This window comes from Rattus norvegicus, chromosome 15 (assembly GCF_021556685.1).
Source record: "Rattus norvegicus strain SHRSP/BbbUtx chromosome 15, alternate assembly SHRSP_T2T, whole genome shotgun sequence".
Lineage (NCBI taxonomy): Eukaryota > Metazoa > Chordata > Mammalia > Rodentia > Muridae > Rattus > Rattus norvegicus.
Window position 1 is genome coordinate 28,634,757 of NC_141548.1, and position 14,822 is coordinate 28,649,578.

A 14,822-nucleotide genomic window follows, 5' to 3' on the forward strand; every position below is an offset into this window, starting at 1 on the left:
GGCCTGGGCTCCGGAGCGAGCTGGGAGAGCCGCGGTCGCAGCGCGAGCTGTCCTGCAGCTAGACCCGGCGAGACTGAGCGCCCGGAGGGAGGCGGTGGCTCACCCGCCCCGCCCGCCCAAGAGTGGGACACCTCCCGACGCCGAGCCATGGTGAGTCCCGCGAATCACCCCGGTGTCCCCTCGGCCTTCGCGCAGCCCGCTCCGGGCCCCCAGCCCCGTGCCTCCTGTGCCCGCCTAGAGCTGCTCGGCGCTTCGAAGACTCTCCACCCTCCCATCCCCCCTCTTCTTTTCTTCGATCTGCAGTCCTGCTGCCTGCCCAGTCCCTACCGTGACCCTTTCTTTCTTCTGTGCCACCTCCCCATCCTTCGATGGTCTTTGCACACATCCCATCCCCGGTCTTCTTGGTCCTGCTCAGTCTTCTTTTGCTGAGTTTTCTCTCCCCCTCCCTATCCCAGTTTTTTACTCCTGGAGACCCTCTGAGAGTTGGTCTGGCGGCAGACCTGGAAAGGGCACTGTCCTGGGTCATGAGAACTGACCTGCCTGGAACCACCATTTTCCATCCCTGTCCCCAAACCCGGTGAGATGGGCCCACCCATCCGGCCCTGAGGGACTAGCCACAGCTGTGGCTGGGCTAGGGCCAAAGGGCATGTCCAAAGGGAAATTCCCTCACAGAAAGGGGGCTGTTTGAGGGTGGGTAGGGGGTGTTCCGCTGTGCCAATGGGCGTGACGTTGCCAGAGCCAAAACCATAGTTTTTGGGACAAAGTTCCCCAAGGCAGCTGCAGGGAACTAAAGCCTGCCTCAGAGCACTACCGCTGCAGGGAGGGAGCTGGATGGAATCCTGTGCACGAAGTAGAGGCTCCGAGAGCAGCAACTCAGGGTACCAGAAGCCCGTGTCAACGCGAGTGAACATTCAGCCGGGAACTTTCCAGCCAGAAGTACGATGGAGTACTGCGGCGAGGGCGCCCACTGCCCAGGCGGTGCAGCTTATAATGCTCATTGCAGCGTGGAGGAGGGGGAGAGGCCCTGCCAGGGCAATGCCTACGGAGAGCCTGGGAAGCATCACCCTGCTCAGAGGGCTGGAAGCAAGACAGGAACTAGGCCAGTGAGCGCTGACTCAGTCTCACTCGCCTTTTGGTCCCAGCCGACCAGAGGCCTGGTGTCTTGGGCTCCTGCCCACCTCCGCCTGCTCCAGACCCCTCCTCCCCTCCTGCCGAGGCCGTTTCCTGTGGCTGGGACTCTTGTTCAGCCATGAGCTCACCGCCCCTAATGGGTTGCAGCTGCTTCGCTGCTCAAGCAGTAGCTCCCCAGATCCTAACTTCAGAGCTCGGGCCCACTCAACCTCACCCCTACCCTTCTTCCCACCCACGTACACAGTCCTGAGAACACTGAGGGTCTGTCTGCTCGCCCACACCTTGGAGCCAAGTCTGTGCGCTGATAAGACAGAATGCTGGTCTCTGGAGTGTCTGAATACCCTAATCTTCCCAAACAGCCTGGATTAAGCAACTCTGGCTGGAGAGATTTGAGAGTAAAATAAGTAATTTTTGTCTTGGGGTGAAAGCAGGACCGTCTACAATGGGTAGAGAACTAATAATAAATGCAAAGAGAGGTAGAGAGGTAAATACTACAGAGTACTTTCCTCATTTACTCAAGACTTCTGGTAAAAGGAACTAAAAAAAAAAGCCATCTTGAGACATATACGTACTTGCAAAGAAATAGACCCCAAGAGCTGTTATTTAGGAAGCGAGGTGAAGAAAGGTAGCCCGTGAATGATTCACTTAGGGAGGTGGTCAGAATGGGACGCGGCTTAGTCTTTCAGACAGCGGGTCCACCTTATCAGACAGAACCTTCTGGAACTAGAAAAAGAAACCAGCAGGAATACATAGCATCAGACCACATCCTCTCCTCTCCAAGAATTTTGGGTATGTCTTTATCTTCTTTCAAATGGCTCCGCCCAATCCATTGTAGCCAATCCCACAATCCCACAGGTTCTGGGAATGGAAGAAAGAGATTCTATAAAGACCCGAGATAGCCACAGTCTTCTTTCTTCCCACCCACCAGCCAACCACCTCTAGGATACTACCACCACAGTAGTCTGTGAGTGGGTATACCTTCACTTATAATAAAGGTATCTGGATGGTGAGCTCTGGGAGGATCTATTGGCAAGATGACTGTGTAGAAACCCCATACCCCACCCCATCTATCAGAATTCTTTTTTTTTTTTTTGAGCTGAGGACCGAACCCAGGGCCTTGCGCTTCCTAGGTAAGCGCTCTACCACTGAGCTAAATCCCCAGCCCCACAACCTGGAATTCTTAATCATCAGACAAGCCCAGCCTGTCTCTTTTCTCCTGGAGTCCAGTCACCTCAATTCACAACCCTGAACTGAGTCATTTATAATAAATTCTTCCTGGATCACTAAAGCCAAGGTCTCAAAGCTTAAACCTGCAGCCACAGTAAGCCCCTGTGTACTCACTGGCCAGGCCCCTCCTTCCTAGCCTTTGCCTCATTCAGCCAGCGTTTTGTGATTACTCACTGTGCACATACGATATGGGACAAAAGCTGTCTGCAGACCAGCTACCTCCCAAGGAGCCATGCTTAGAATGCCTAGGTGTCTATAACTTGGTATTGTCTCTACCAGGAGCCTGAACCAGTGGAGGACTGTGTGCAGAGCACGCTCGCTGCCTTGTACCCACCCTTTGAAGCCACAGCCCCAACCCTGTTGGGCCAGGTGTTCCAGGTGGTGGAGAGGACATATCAGGAGGATGCGCTGAGGTACACGCTGGACTTCCTGGTACCCGCTAAACACCTGCTTGCCAAGGTCCAGCAGGAAGCCTGTGTGAGTGGCTGTCCACCCTTTTCTGCCAGGCTAATTTCCTCCCAGTTAGAGACACAGTCTTTCCAATGCTGTTCTCCACAGGAGCCCTTAGTTCTCATTTGCTGACCTCCCGTGATTGTGACTACTCAAATACTAACAATATTCAGAGGCATTCATTTCCCTTTAATATTGCCCCTTAACACATATGCCCCCCCCCCAAGAGACCCTGACTTTTCCAGAACAAGTTTCAAATATTGTCTCCTCGCGGATATCTTAAAACACTGCCTCAGACTCAGACGCTGCGATTCAGAAAAGATTCTCCATTTCTACAGATAGAAAGACCAGCGTAACTGTCTTTGATTCCGCCAAGGCAGTGGCATAGATTGAGCAGATCTCTGTGATGACTGGGGTTCTTACCTTCCCACACAGACAAACTAGCTTTCTAGGAAAGCTTCTTCCACCAAAGCATCCGGGTCTTTCGTCTGGTCTTCCTTTCCTGTCCCCTGGGGGTTTTAACCCACCTGACAGAAGGCCAGTCCTTCCTACTGTGCGATTCTTCTCACAGCCCCCTCCTGCTGGTTTTCTTCAGCCTCTCATTTCTCTCTCCAGGCCCAGTATAGTGGATTCCTCTTCTTCCACGAGGGCTGGCCACTCTGCTTGCACGAGCAAGTGGTGGTGCAGCTAGCGGCCCTTCCCTGGCAGCTGCTGCGTCCCGGAGACTTCTACCTGCAGGTAGTGCCTTCTGCAGCCCAAGCACCCCGTCTGGCACTGAAATGTCTGGCGCCAGGAGGTGGGCGGGTACAGGAGCTCCCAGTGCCCAATGAAGCCTGTGCCTACCTATTCACACCCGAGTGGCTACAAGGCATTAACAAGGACCGGCCAACAGGGCGTCTCAGCACCTGCCTTCTGTCTGCACCCTCTGGAATTCAGCGGCTACCCTGGGCTGAGCTCGTCTGCCCAAGATTTGTGCACAAAGAGGGCCTCATGGTGGGACATCAGCCAAGCACATTGCCTCCAGAACTGCCCTCTGGACCTCCGGGGCTTCCTAGCTCTCCACTCCCTGAGGAGGTACTTGGTACCCGGAGTCCTGGGGATGGACACAATGCTCCTGCAGAAGGTCCAGAAGGTGAATACGTCGAGCTGTTGGAAGTGACGCTGCCTGTGAGGGGAAGCCCCATAGATGCTGAGGCCTCAGGCCTCTCCAGGACTCGCACAGTACCGGCTCGTAAGACCACTGGAGGGAAGGGTAGGCACCGGAGACACAGGGCATGGATGAATCAGAAAGGCCCGGGGTCTCGGGATCAGGATGGGACACGCCCACCTGGTGAGGGTAGTAGCACCGGAGCCTCTTCGGACTCCCCTTCAGGGGCTGAGGCAGACCCAGATGCAGCAGTCCTCGAGGCACCTGAGCCCCCGGCAGAGGCTTCAGGAGAAGCCTCTGAATCCTGCCTTCTGTCAGGGGAGGCTGTGGGAGGAGTGGGCCAGGGGACTGAAGGACCACCTGATACCCCTCGAAGAACCGGCAAAGGAAACAGAAGGAAGAAGCGAGCTGCGGGCAGAGGTGCTGTAAGTCGGGGAGGGGAGAGTACCCCACTCAGCCCCCGGGACAAAGAAGAGACTAGACAGCCGGAAGTCCTTAGTCTGCCCTCACCCAGTGAACAGGAACCTGTAGAATGCAGCCTGGTTAAGGAGAAAGAGGATTCTGGGAAGCCAGAGTCTGAATCAAAAGAGGAACTCAAGCCAGCAGATGAAAAAGAGCCTGCACCCCCAGAAGACTATGAGCCTCCAGAAGAGGGGAATAGAGAGAGTGAGAAAGAGGAGTTGCCCCCGGAGTGTACGGCAGGTGAGATCCAGGGGCAAGGACCAAGGGAGGGGACTGGAGTAGACTGGGAACAGAGCAGAGTAATCCTACATCTGTCTGCACAGGATCCACAGGTCCTGAATGGTTCCCATCTGAGCCTCCAACACAGCCCCTGGAGACTGTGCAGGACGTAAAAGAAGACAGCATCCCAGAAGAAACTCCCCCAGTTTCTGCTTCGGATGACCCACTTATAGTTTGGGACTTGATGTCATCTGGATTCTTCATTTTGACTGGTCAGTGAGCATCCGTGAATAGAAGGGGCTGGGCAGACGACTCAGTCGGCAAAGTGCCTGATTCGTAAGCTCCAGGACTGAGTTCAGATCCTTGGCGTCCACATAAGAATGGACCCAGTGGGGTTGGGGATTTAGCTCAGTGGTAGAGCGCTTGCCTAGCAAGCGCAAGGCCCTGGGTTCGGTCCCCAGCTCCGAAAAAAAGAAAGAAAGAAAAAAAAAAGAGTGGACCCAGTAACCCCAAAACTGGGAAAAAAGGGAAGGCTGAGACCGGTGGATGTCTTGTACTCATTGGCCAGCCAGTCTAGCTGAACCAGAGCTTCTCCAGATCCAGTGAGAAACTGTGTCTTTAAAAAAAATAAAAAGGTGGTAGCTGGGCAGTGGGGGTGGGGGTGGGGGATATGAACAACACCTTTAATACCAGCACTCAAGAAGTAGAGGCAGGCAGATCTCTGGGTTCGAGGCCAGCATAGTCTACAGAGTAAGTTCCAGGACAGCCAAAGCTACACAGAAAGATACTGTCTTGAAAAAAAACAAAAACAAAAAATGGGGGAGGGGTGATTGAGAAAGACATCTTACAATGACCTCTGGCCTCTACATGCGTGTATACATGTATACGCACAAACAAGGACATGTTAAACACACACACAGGGTAGGTGGGAAGGGGTTTTGGAAAAGTGAAGTGGACTTGGGAGGAAGGGAAAGGTGGAAGGGAGGGAAAGTGGTCAAAGATTGATCCCAGCCAGGACAGCCTGGCCACTTTCTGTCTTCAGGAGGGGTAGATCAGACTGGGAGAGCTCTGCTGAGGATTACGCCTCCACCTCCATGCCTTCCTGAGGAGCCCTCACCCTCCCAAGAGACACTGAGCACTGCTCTTCGCTATCTCCACTCACTGCTTAGGTAAGCATCACAGGCATGGGTACCCTGGGCATTCATGTGCAGAGTCAGGACAACCTGCTTCCCTTTGAAAGACCTTGGCCTGCTATTTCAACCCTCAGATTTTCAAGCCCTTGACCTTGGCCCTTCAAATCTGACTTTTAAGATATCTTTTATGACCTTTAAAGTCAACCCTGCTGATTCTCTATATCTATTTATCCAACAAACACTTTGTGTACACTGAGTACCTATTGACAAGTGCTATGGCCTTGAATCTATGCCATTATAGCACGTAGAGTTCTAGCCCCCTGACCCAATAGCCATGTCAGTGTAGGCTCTTGATTGTTAACTTGCCTATTGGGCGCGTGGCCCAGACATTGACTGTTTGCTCATTGCTTCCCAAATATGGTGTTACTAACTTCCAAAGCCTGTTAGTGCTAGCCAGAAGATCTGTATTTTTTTTAATATTTTTATTAGATATATTTCTTTACTTACATTTCAAATGTTATTCCCCTTCCCAGTTTCCTGTCCATAAGCCACCATCCCCTCCCCTCCCCCTTCCCCACACAGGTATTCTCCCATACACTCCCCTTACTGCCCCCCATATTCCCCGGCACTGGGGATCCAACCTTGGCAGGACCAAGAGCTTCCCCTTCCACTGGTGCCCCAACAAGACTATTCTCTGCTACATATGCAGTTGGAGCCCTGGGTCAGTCCATGTATAGTCTTTTGGTAGTGGTTTAGTCCCTGGAAGCTCTGGTTGGTTGGCATTGTTGTTTTTATGGGGTAGCAAGCTCCTTCAACTCTTTCAATCCTTCCTCTAATTCCCCCCAAGGGGGTCCTGTTCTCAGTTCAGTGGTTTGCTGCTAGCATTGACCTCTGTATTGGACATGCTCTGGATGTGTCTCTCAGGAGAGATCTATATCCAGTCCCTTTCAGCATGCATTTTTTAGCTTCATCAATCTTATCTAGTTTTTGTCTCTGTATATATATGAGCCACATGTGGGACAGGCTCTGAATGGCCATTCCTTGAGTCGCTGCTCTAAACTTTGCTTCCATATCCCCTCCTATGGATATTTTTTCCCCTTTTGAGGAGTGGGAGCATCCGCATTTAGTCATCCTTCTTCTTGAGTTTCCTGTGGTCTGTGGATTGCATCTTGGGTAATTCGAGCTTATCAATATCCACTTATCAATGAATACATACCAAGTGTGTTTTTCTGTGATTGGGTTATCTCACTCAGGATGATATTTTCTAATTCATTCTATTTGCCTATGAATTTCATGAAGTCATTGTTTTTGATAGCTGAGTAGTACTCCATTGTGTAGATGTACCACAGTTTTTTAATTCATTCCTCTGTTGAAGGGCATCTGGGTCCTTTCCAGCTTCTGGCTATTATAAATAAGGTTGCTATGAACATAGTGGAGCACGTGTCTTTGTTGTATGTTGGAGCATCTTTTGGGTATATGCCCAGGAGTGGTATAGCTGGGTCCTCAGGTAGTTCAATGTCCAATTTTCAGAGGAACCTCCAGACTGAGTTCCAAAGTGGTTGTACCAGCTTGTAATCCCACCAACAATGGAGGAGTGTTCCTCTTTCTCCACATCCTTGCCAGCATCTGCTGTCCCCTGAGTTTTTTATCTTAGCCATTCTCACTGGTGTGAGGTGAAGTCTCAGGGTTGTTTTGATTTGCATTTCCCTGATGACTAAGGATGTTGAACATTCCTTTAGGTGCTATTTGGCCATTTGATATTCCTCTGCTGAGAATGTTTTGTTTAGCTCTATACCCCAAGATCTGTATTCTTCTTTGGCTTCTCTTCGTTGTCTCATGCATGTGTGCACGTGTGTACGCGCGCGCGCGCGCACACACACACACACACACACACCTTTGGCTATCCTTGCCTCCACAGGCCTGATCTGCAATTATTGGGGCTGACCATCCTCCTTGACCTTCGCAAGGTGCCCCCACTGCCTCCAGCACTTCTTCCTGCCTTGAGTCAGCTTCAGGTAATCAACTACTTGAGTGAGTCTTGTCCCCTAGATTCTCACTTTTCCCCAGTGGCAGCCATTCCAGGTCATTCAACTGTCCAAGTGTAGGGATATTCTTCTTTGCCCTTAGGACTCAGGCGACCCTCCGTTCATTCAGAGACTGCTGATCCTCACTCATGAAGACCCTCCAGAAGAACTCTGTGGCTTTCAGGTAGGTTGTCTCCCACCTATTAGTGATGGAGAGGGGAGGGAAACCTTGCTGATCTCGCAGATTAGTCTGAATCACCCGTGCAGAAAACTCCTCTGTTTTCATGTCTGTAGGGAGCTGAGTTGCTGTCAGAGAAGGATCTGAAAAGAGTGGCCAAGCCAGAGGAGCTACAGTGGGACTTAGGAGGTCACAGGGACCTCTCCCCCAACCACTGGGCAGAGATACATCAGGTAAACTCTTTCAGCACCTAGGGTCCTGGGAGCTGGAAAGGACCCAGCTCAGGACTGTCTAGGAGAAGAGACAGACACTAACATAACCATGGGGCTGGGAAAGATGCAGTTCCATTTGGTTCAGAAAAGAGTTCTGACTCGTGAACTGGGAGCAAATGTTGGCCATTGGGAAGATGGAAAATAATTGTTAATTTTTTTATTTATTGCATATTAATGTTTTTCCTGAATGTATGTATGTACTTTGCACTTGTGTGTGTTGCCCTGGAAGTTAAAAGAAGAATCAGATCCCCTGGAATTACAGAAGGTCATAAGATATGGGCCTCTAGGGGGCTGGAGAGATGGCTCAGTGGTTAAGAGCACTGACTGCTCTTCCAGAGGTCCTGAGTTCAATTCCCAGCAACCACGTGGTGGCTCACAACCATCCATAATGAGATCTGATGCCCTCTTCTGGTGTGTCTGAAGACAGCGACAGTGTGCTTATATATAATAAATAAATAAATCTTAAAAAAAAAAGATATGGGCCTCTACAAGGGCAACAAGTGTTCCCCCCTGCTCCTCCTCCTCCTCCTCCTCCTCTCCCTCCTCCTCCTCCTCCTCCTTCAACAGAATTTCTCTGTGTAGACCTGGCTGCCTCCTAGAACTAGCTCTGTAGAGCAGGCTGGCCTCGAACTTATAAAGATCTACTTGCCTCTGCCTCCGAGCACTGAGATTAAAACCATGGGCTGGGGGGTTGGGGATTTAGCTCAGCGGTAGAGCGCTTGCCTAGCGAGCGCAAGGCCCTGGGTTCGGTCTCCAGCTCCAAAAAAAAAAAAAGAAAGAAAAGAAAAGAAAAGAAAAGAAAAACTATGGGCTGCCACCACACAGTTAGAACAAGGGCTCTTAATGCGTGAACCTTCTTTCCAGCTACCACCCAAATTTTTTAATTCTTTTTAATTTTTTTTTTTTTTTTGGTTCTTTTTTTTTTTTTTTTTTTTTTTTCGGAGCTGGGGACCGAACCCAGGGCCTTGCACTTCCTAGGTAAGTGCTCTACCACTGAGCTAAATCCCCAGCCCCTAATTCTTTTTAAATTTTTTTAAAGATTTATTTTATTTTTAAGCATGCACACGCGCGCGTGTGTGTGTGTGTGTGTGTGTGTCTATTTGAGTGAATGCCATGTGTGTGGGTGTCCTTGGAGGCCAGAGGCATTAGAGCCCGTGAATCTGGAGTTACAGGCAGTTGTCAGCTACTTGTGAGTGCTGGGAATCAAACTTGGGTCCTCATGTAGAGTAACACATGCTCATAACTACTGGGCCATCTCTCCAGCTCCCTAGCCCCCCCCCAAGTACATCAAATTCTTAACTTGACATTAAGTAATGTATGCTTGCTAGTGGGAGATACCAAGATATCATGAAACAAGTAGAAAGGTGTTCGCGATAGTTCCATGGGTTTCTAGAAAGTTCTGAGAGTTGAGAAGTTGGTTCCATGTGGCCTTGCAAGTCTCTTTACCTCACTTCTGGAGATGGTGCCCCTTTCTGTGCCTGCTCACTACACCAGTATCCACAGCATGCAGGATCTTTCACTGTCAAATGATATACCAATTGTGCATGGTCTCTAGGTGGCCTCTGTATTCACCTTCACGCTCCCATGATTCCAAATGTGAGTATTTCAGAATAGAAGGAGAATGAACACAAGAACAGATGGATACAAACAGGGTTTCTTAGCATGGATGTGTATCAGAGGAAAAGCAGAGGAAGGGGAGGCAGAAAGAGGTCTTCAGAGTGAAGACCAGAGGCAAGAGATGTGAGGGAAGCTCACACAGAGCTGTATTGCCTCAGCCGTGCTTGGTACCAGGCCAACATCATTTCCTTAAAATTAACAAAACCTACTCTTTGCTGTTGAGTAAAATGAGTTTTAGGGTTTATAAGTTTGCTCAATACTATATAACTTGAGAGCAAGAAAACCAGCAACTGACCCCAGCGTTATTTCCACACAAGTCTCCAGGATTCCCATCTCCATCCTGTGGCCAGCTTGCTTGCTTCCATTTTCTTGTTTGCTTGTTTGTTTGTTTGTTTGTTTGTTTGTTTTTCTTTTCTTTTTTTCGGAGCTGGGGACTGAACCCAGGGCCTTGCGCTTGCTAGGCAAGTGCTCTACCGCTGAGCTAAATCCCCAACCCCGTTTGTTTGTTTTTTTGGTTGGTTGGTTTTGAGACAGGGTCTCTCTTCATAGCCCTAGCCGTCGTGGACCTCACTTTGTAGACCGGACTAGCATCAAACTCATAGAGCTTCTGAGTGCTGGGATTAAAAGCCTGGGTCACACCAGAATATTTCTTACCCTGGACCCCATCCCTTAACTCTGTCTCTCCATGTGGGTTTCAGGAGGTGGCAAGGCTGTGCACCTTGTGCCAAGGTGTGCTGACCTCTGTTCGGCAGGCCATTGAGGAGCTCGAGGGAGCGGCAGAATCCAAAGAAGAGGTAAGGAGTGACGTGGAATAACGGGGGATGTAAAAGGGACTGGGGTGGGCATTCTCTGGTGGAACTCAAAAGGTTTCATTGTCCCCAGGAGTCGGTGGGAATGCCTGAGCCCCTGCAAAAGGTGCTGGCAGATCCTCGGCTGACGGCGCTACAGAGGAACGGAGGAGCCATCCTGATGCGCCTGCGCTCCACGCATAGCAGCAAGTGAGAGAGATGGGTGTGCAGAAGCAAGTGGGAGGGAGTCCGCAGAGAGCCGTGTTAAACCTTAAGTGACAGATAATCCTTACTCTAATTGAGCTGGACACGATACGGTGCCTTTACGCTCATAACCCCCACAACTTCCCCGTGTGCTAGTTATGATTAGAAATGAGGACGCGGAGGATGAAAGATGCTAAATATCTCAGCCAGGCTAATTCAGTAAGGGAGGTTACGGTACGAGTCTGATTCCCAGTGCCATGACACCTCTGATGTTTGCATCCCTGAGGGTACAAAGACGGAGCTGAAAGCCTGGCCAGGGCAGAGGCTCAATCACCTTGCTTTCCCCAGGCTAGAGGGCCCAGGCCCAGCTGTGCTATACCAGGAAGTAGATGAGGCCATTCACCAGCTCGTGCGTCTGTCCAACCTACGGGTGCAGCAGCAGGAACAACGCCAACGCCTACGCCAAGTCCAGGAGGTGAGGAGACCCCCATCACCCTGACACAGCCTGGGAGTCTAGCCTCTGCTTATGAGCATCCCTGTTCGTACTAAGCGTGGACCACGCACCCTTCCAGCTTCTGTCCTCCCGCTCCTAGAGTGAGAAGGGTCATCTCAAAGTCAGCGCTACAGGGGAGCCAGGGCTTTGCGTTCTGGAGAAGTTGCCTCTCAGCTTCTGCTGTTCTATCAGGGGTGGGGGGTGGGGCGTCTCTATTGAGTAGCCGTCTCCACCCGTTTAAAACCCTATTTTAAGAACAGAATTTTAGGGTTTAAAGTGCTTCGCTTTGAGATCTAGCTCTGCTAGGCCAGAGACGCTGCTGCTGAGTGACAGTTAAGTACAGCACACAGGTGGGCAGGATGAGAAGTGAATTCAGCACAGAGCTCAGAAGTGGCTGTTGCTGGCACCGGACTTTTGGAACGTTCTGAGACTTCTCATCTTCTAGCTGCTCCACCCCAGCTTCCAGACTTTCTTCAGAGGAAAGAATTAGCCAAACGTTTCAGAACAAGTCGGAGATTCCATCCAGTTGTACATAAGAAGGTGGAAGTGGATACCCACTCACACATACGCACCATCTCGTGGGCTGTCCTTCGGGCTTGGAGCCTAGGTCTCCTGCCCACTCCTCAGTCGGGCTCAGTGACTGTGGAATTCCTCTTGGTCCTGTTATCTGAGGAACTTTCGTCCTCCTGCCTTTCGTTCGTATCAGTTTTATCTGTCTCCTCATCCTGCCGCAAGCTCTGCTTCTTGTGGCGTTTTACCAGAGACGACATACCAGTTTCTCATTTAATCCTGAGGGAACGAACAGTTATCATCCGTTGTTATCAATCCCACAGCACCAGTGAGACCAAGAGGACCACACTCCTGTGCATCAGGGTGGTGTCGGCCGAGTGAGCCTTAGCCTGACCACCACACAGACTCCCCCCATCCTCACAGACTTCTTCTCTCTCTCAGGTGCTGCAGTGGCTGTCTGGCCCAGGGGAAGAGCAGCTGGCCAGCTTCACCATACCTGGGAACTCCCTGTCAGTCTTACAAGAGACAGAACTTCGATTCCGAGCGTTTAGCACTGAGGTGCAGGTAAGGACAGAGAGGAGATGGGAGTGGAGGTGTCACTGGGGGAAAAAAACTCAAGTGTGAACACAGCCTTTCTTCAGGAGCGCCTAGTCCAAGCCCGGGAAGCATTGGCTCTGGAGGAAGACATCACGTCCCAGAAAGTTCTAGATATCTTTGAACAACGGCTGGAGCAGGTGGAGAGTGGCCTCCATCGGGCCCTGAGGCTACAGCGTTTCTTCCAGCAGGTGGGTACAGAACATCCTTCTGAGCTGACTCTTCAGCTTGGAGTGGTTGGTCAGGCAGTTGTTAAGAGTGGTAACGTGGGGCTGGAGAGACGGCTCAGTGGTTAAGAGCACCCGCTGCTCTTCTAGAGGTCCTGAGTTCAAATCCCAGCAACCACATGGTGGCTCACAACCATCTATAATGGGATCTGGTGCCCTCTTCTGGGCTGCAGGCACACATGCAGGCAGAACACTGTATTCATAATAAATAAATCTTAAGAAGAGAGAGAGAGGGGTTGGGGATTTAGCTCAGTGGTAGAGCACTTGCCTAGCAAGCGCAAGGCCCTGGGTTCGGTCCCCAGCTCCGAAAAAAAAAGGGAAAAAAAAGAAGAGAGAGAGAAAGAGAAAGAAAGAGAGAAAGAAAGAAAGAAAGAAGAGTGGTACCTTGGAAGCCCATCTTCTCAGCTTGGACTTTTAGCATACCCAGGCTGAATGACCTTAACCCTGAGGAAGGTCCTCTGTAGGCATTTACACATGTGCTGTGAAAGTTAGATAAAGCCCTACTTGCAACAGCTTACTACAAACCTGACTCCATGCTGTATATATGTGCCCATGCCATCTCCAAATAGCATGCGTATACTGGGATGCTGGGGCAGGGGAAGAGCGGGAAGGTGTTGCTCCTGGGAAGCCATTGGGAATGGAATATGTGTTTGGACGTGGCGTGTGTCCTCACCTTTTTTCTCTACCTCCGACTCGTTTGGTTTTTGTAGGCACACGAATGGGTAGATGAAGGCTGTGCTCGGCTGGCAGGAGCTGGGCCTGGCCGTGAAGCTGTACTGGCAGCCCTAGCCCTGCGAAGGGCCCCAGAGCCCAGTGCAGGCACCTTCCAAGAGATGCGAGCCCTGGCCCTAGACTTGGGTAGCCCCGCAGCCCTTCGAGAGTGGGGCCGATGTCGGGCACGCTGCCAAGAGCTGGAAAGGAGGATTCAGCAGCAGCTGGGAGAGGAAGCCAGTCCTAGAAGCCACCGACGACGTCGGGCAGACAGTGCCAGCAGCGCAGGGGCCCAGCACGGAGCCCATAGCCCTTCGCCCAGCCTCAGTTCCCTCCTGCTTCCCAGCAGCCCTGGGCCACGGGCAGCCCCATCACATTGCTCTCTGACCCCATGTGGAGAGGACTATGAGGAAGAAGGCCTTGAGTTAGCTCCAGAAGCAGATGGAAGACCCCCAAGGGCTGTGCTGATCCGAGGACTGGAGGTCACCAGTACTGAAGTGGTAGATAGGACATGTTCACCCCGCGAACACGTGCTATTGGGCCGGGCTGGAGGGCCAGATGGACCCTGGGGAATAGGTACCCCTCGAATGGAACGGAAACGAAGCATCAGGTGAGAGTTCAGACCAATTGTTTCGAACAGGCAGGCGGAAAGGACATTACACTATTGGGGGTAGTGATTCCTTCCCATGCCAGTGACACCTCTGCTACTCTGGCTGTACCCACAGTGCCCAGCAGCGTCTAGTGTCTGAACTGATTGACTGTGAACAGGAATATATAACCACCCTGAATGAGCCAGTGCCACCGCCTGGGCCTGAGCTAACTCCTGGGCTTCGCTGCACCTGGGCTGCAGCCCTGAGTGTCCGAGAGAGGCTTCGCAGCTTCCACGGGACCCACTTTCTACAAGAGCTTCAGGGCTGCACCGCCCACCCTCTGCGCATTGGGGCCTGCTTCCTCCGCCATGTGAGCAATGCGCCACTTCCGGTGTTCTGCCCTAGCCACCATCCCGCCACTGCTGCTGCCCGCTACCCTCTCCCACTTGAGAAGTCCCGAGGGCCCCGTACCTTACCTTGGCCCTTGTGTTACTTGTCCTCAAGTGTTGTGTGGACTTCACTGTCTCTTCAAAGGACCATTCTAGTCCTTGGCAGGCAGAGTGCCTTCTGCTTCTCCCTCCTTGGTTAGTGGGGATGGGAGAAGACATTTAGATCCCTCGCCAGCCAGCGACACTCACTATCTCTTCCTTGCTGGCACAGGGGGACCAGTTCAACCTCTATGCACAGTTCGTGAAGCACAGGCATAAACTGGAGAGTGGTCTGACTGCGCTCACCCCCTCGGTCAAGGTAAACTTTCCTTCAACTCTTAGAAAAGTGGGTCGACAGGATGGCTTAGTAGGTAAGGACACTTGCCACCAAGACCAATAATTGAGTTCCAGAAGCAA

The 14,822-nt window shown here is 51.5% G+C and overlaps 1 protein-coding gene and 1 long non-coding RNA gene across 11 annotated transcripts in view; one reads left to right on the plus strand and one right to left on the minus strand.

The window, feature by feature from the left end:
* The window catches only part of LOC148000923 (uncharacterized), a 33,400-nt gene extending 29,819 nt beyond the window's left edge, over positions 1–3,581 (minus strand). The window contains exon 1 of the long non-coding RNA XR_015638748.1: positions 3,232–3,581. This is a non-coding gene — a long non-coding RNA (uncharacterized LOC148000923). The remainder of the gene's footprint in view (positions 1–3,231) is intronic.
* Arhgef40 (Rho guanine nucleotide exchange factor 40) overlaps positions 1–14,822 on the plus strand; it is a 23,747-nt gene continuing 8,925 nt past the window's right edge. For 3 of the 10 annotated variants that reach the window (XM_087586092.1, XM_087586091.1, XM_087586093.1), the window contains exons 1-16: positions 1–150; positions 2,638–2,835; positions 3,424–4,657; positions 4,741–4,908; positions 5,679–5,805; positions 7,688–7,784; positions 7,897–7,977; positions 8,088–8,204; positions 10,559–10,654; positions 10,743–10,858; positions 11,201–11,327; positions 12,297–12,419; positions 12,497–12,640; positions 13,387–13,997; positions 14,113–14,347; positions 14,638–14,724. In XM_087586092.1, the coding sequence (XP_087442218.1) occupies positions 148–150; positions 2,638–2,835; positions 3,424–4,657; positions 4,741–4,908; positions 5,679–5,805; positions 7,688–7,784; positions 7,897–7,977; positions 8,088–8,204; positions 10,559–10,654; positions 10,743–10,858; positions 11,201–11,327; positions 12,297–12,419; positions 12,497–12,640; positions 13,387–13,997; positions 14,113–14,347; positions 14,638–14,724 (3,564 nt within the window). In that variant the 5' untranslated portion in view covers positions 1–147. Of the gene's footprint in view, positions 151–2,637; positions 2,836–3,423; positions 4,658–4,740; positions 4,909–5,678; positions 5,806–7,687; positions 7,785–7,896; positions 7,978–8,087; positions 8,205–10,558; positions 10,655–10,742; positions 10,859–11,200; positions 11,328–12,296; positions 12,420–12,496; positions 12,641–13,386; positions 13,998–14,112; positions 14,348–14,637; positions 14,725–14,822 lie in introns of those variants that run through there. The other 7 variants (XM_087586094.1, XM_087586097.1, XM_087586095.1 and 4 more) reach the window with 4 other exon arrangements.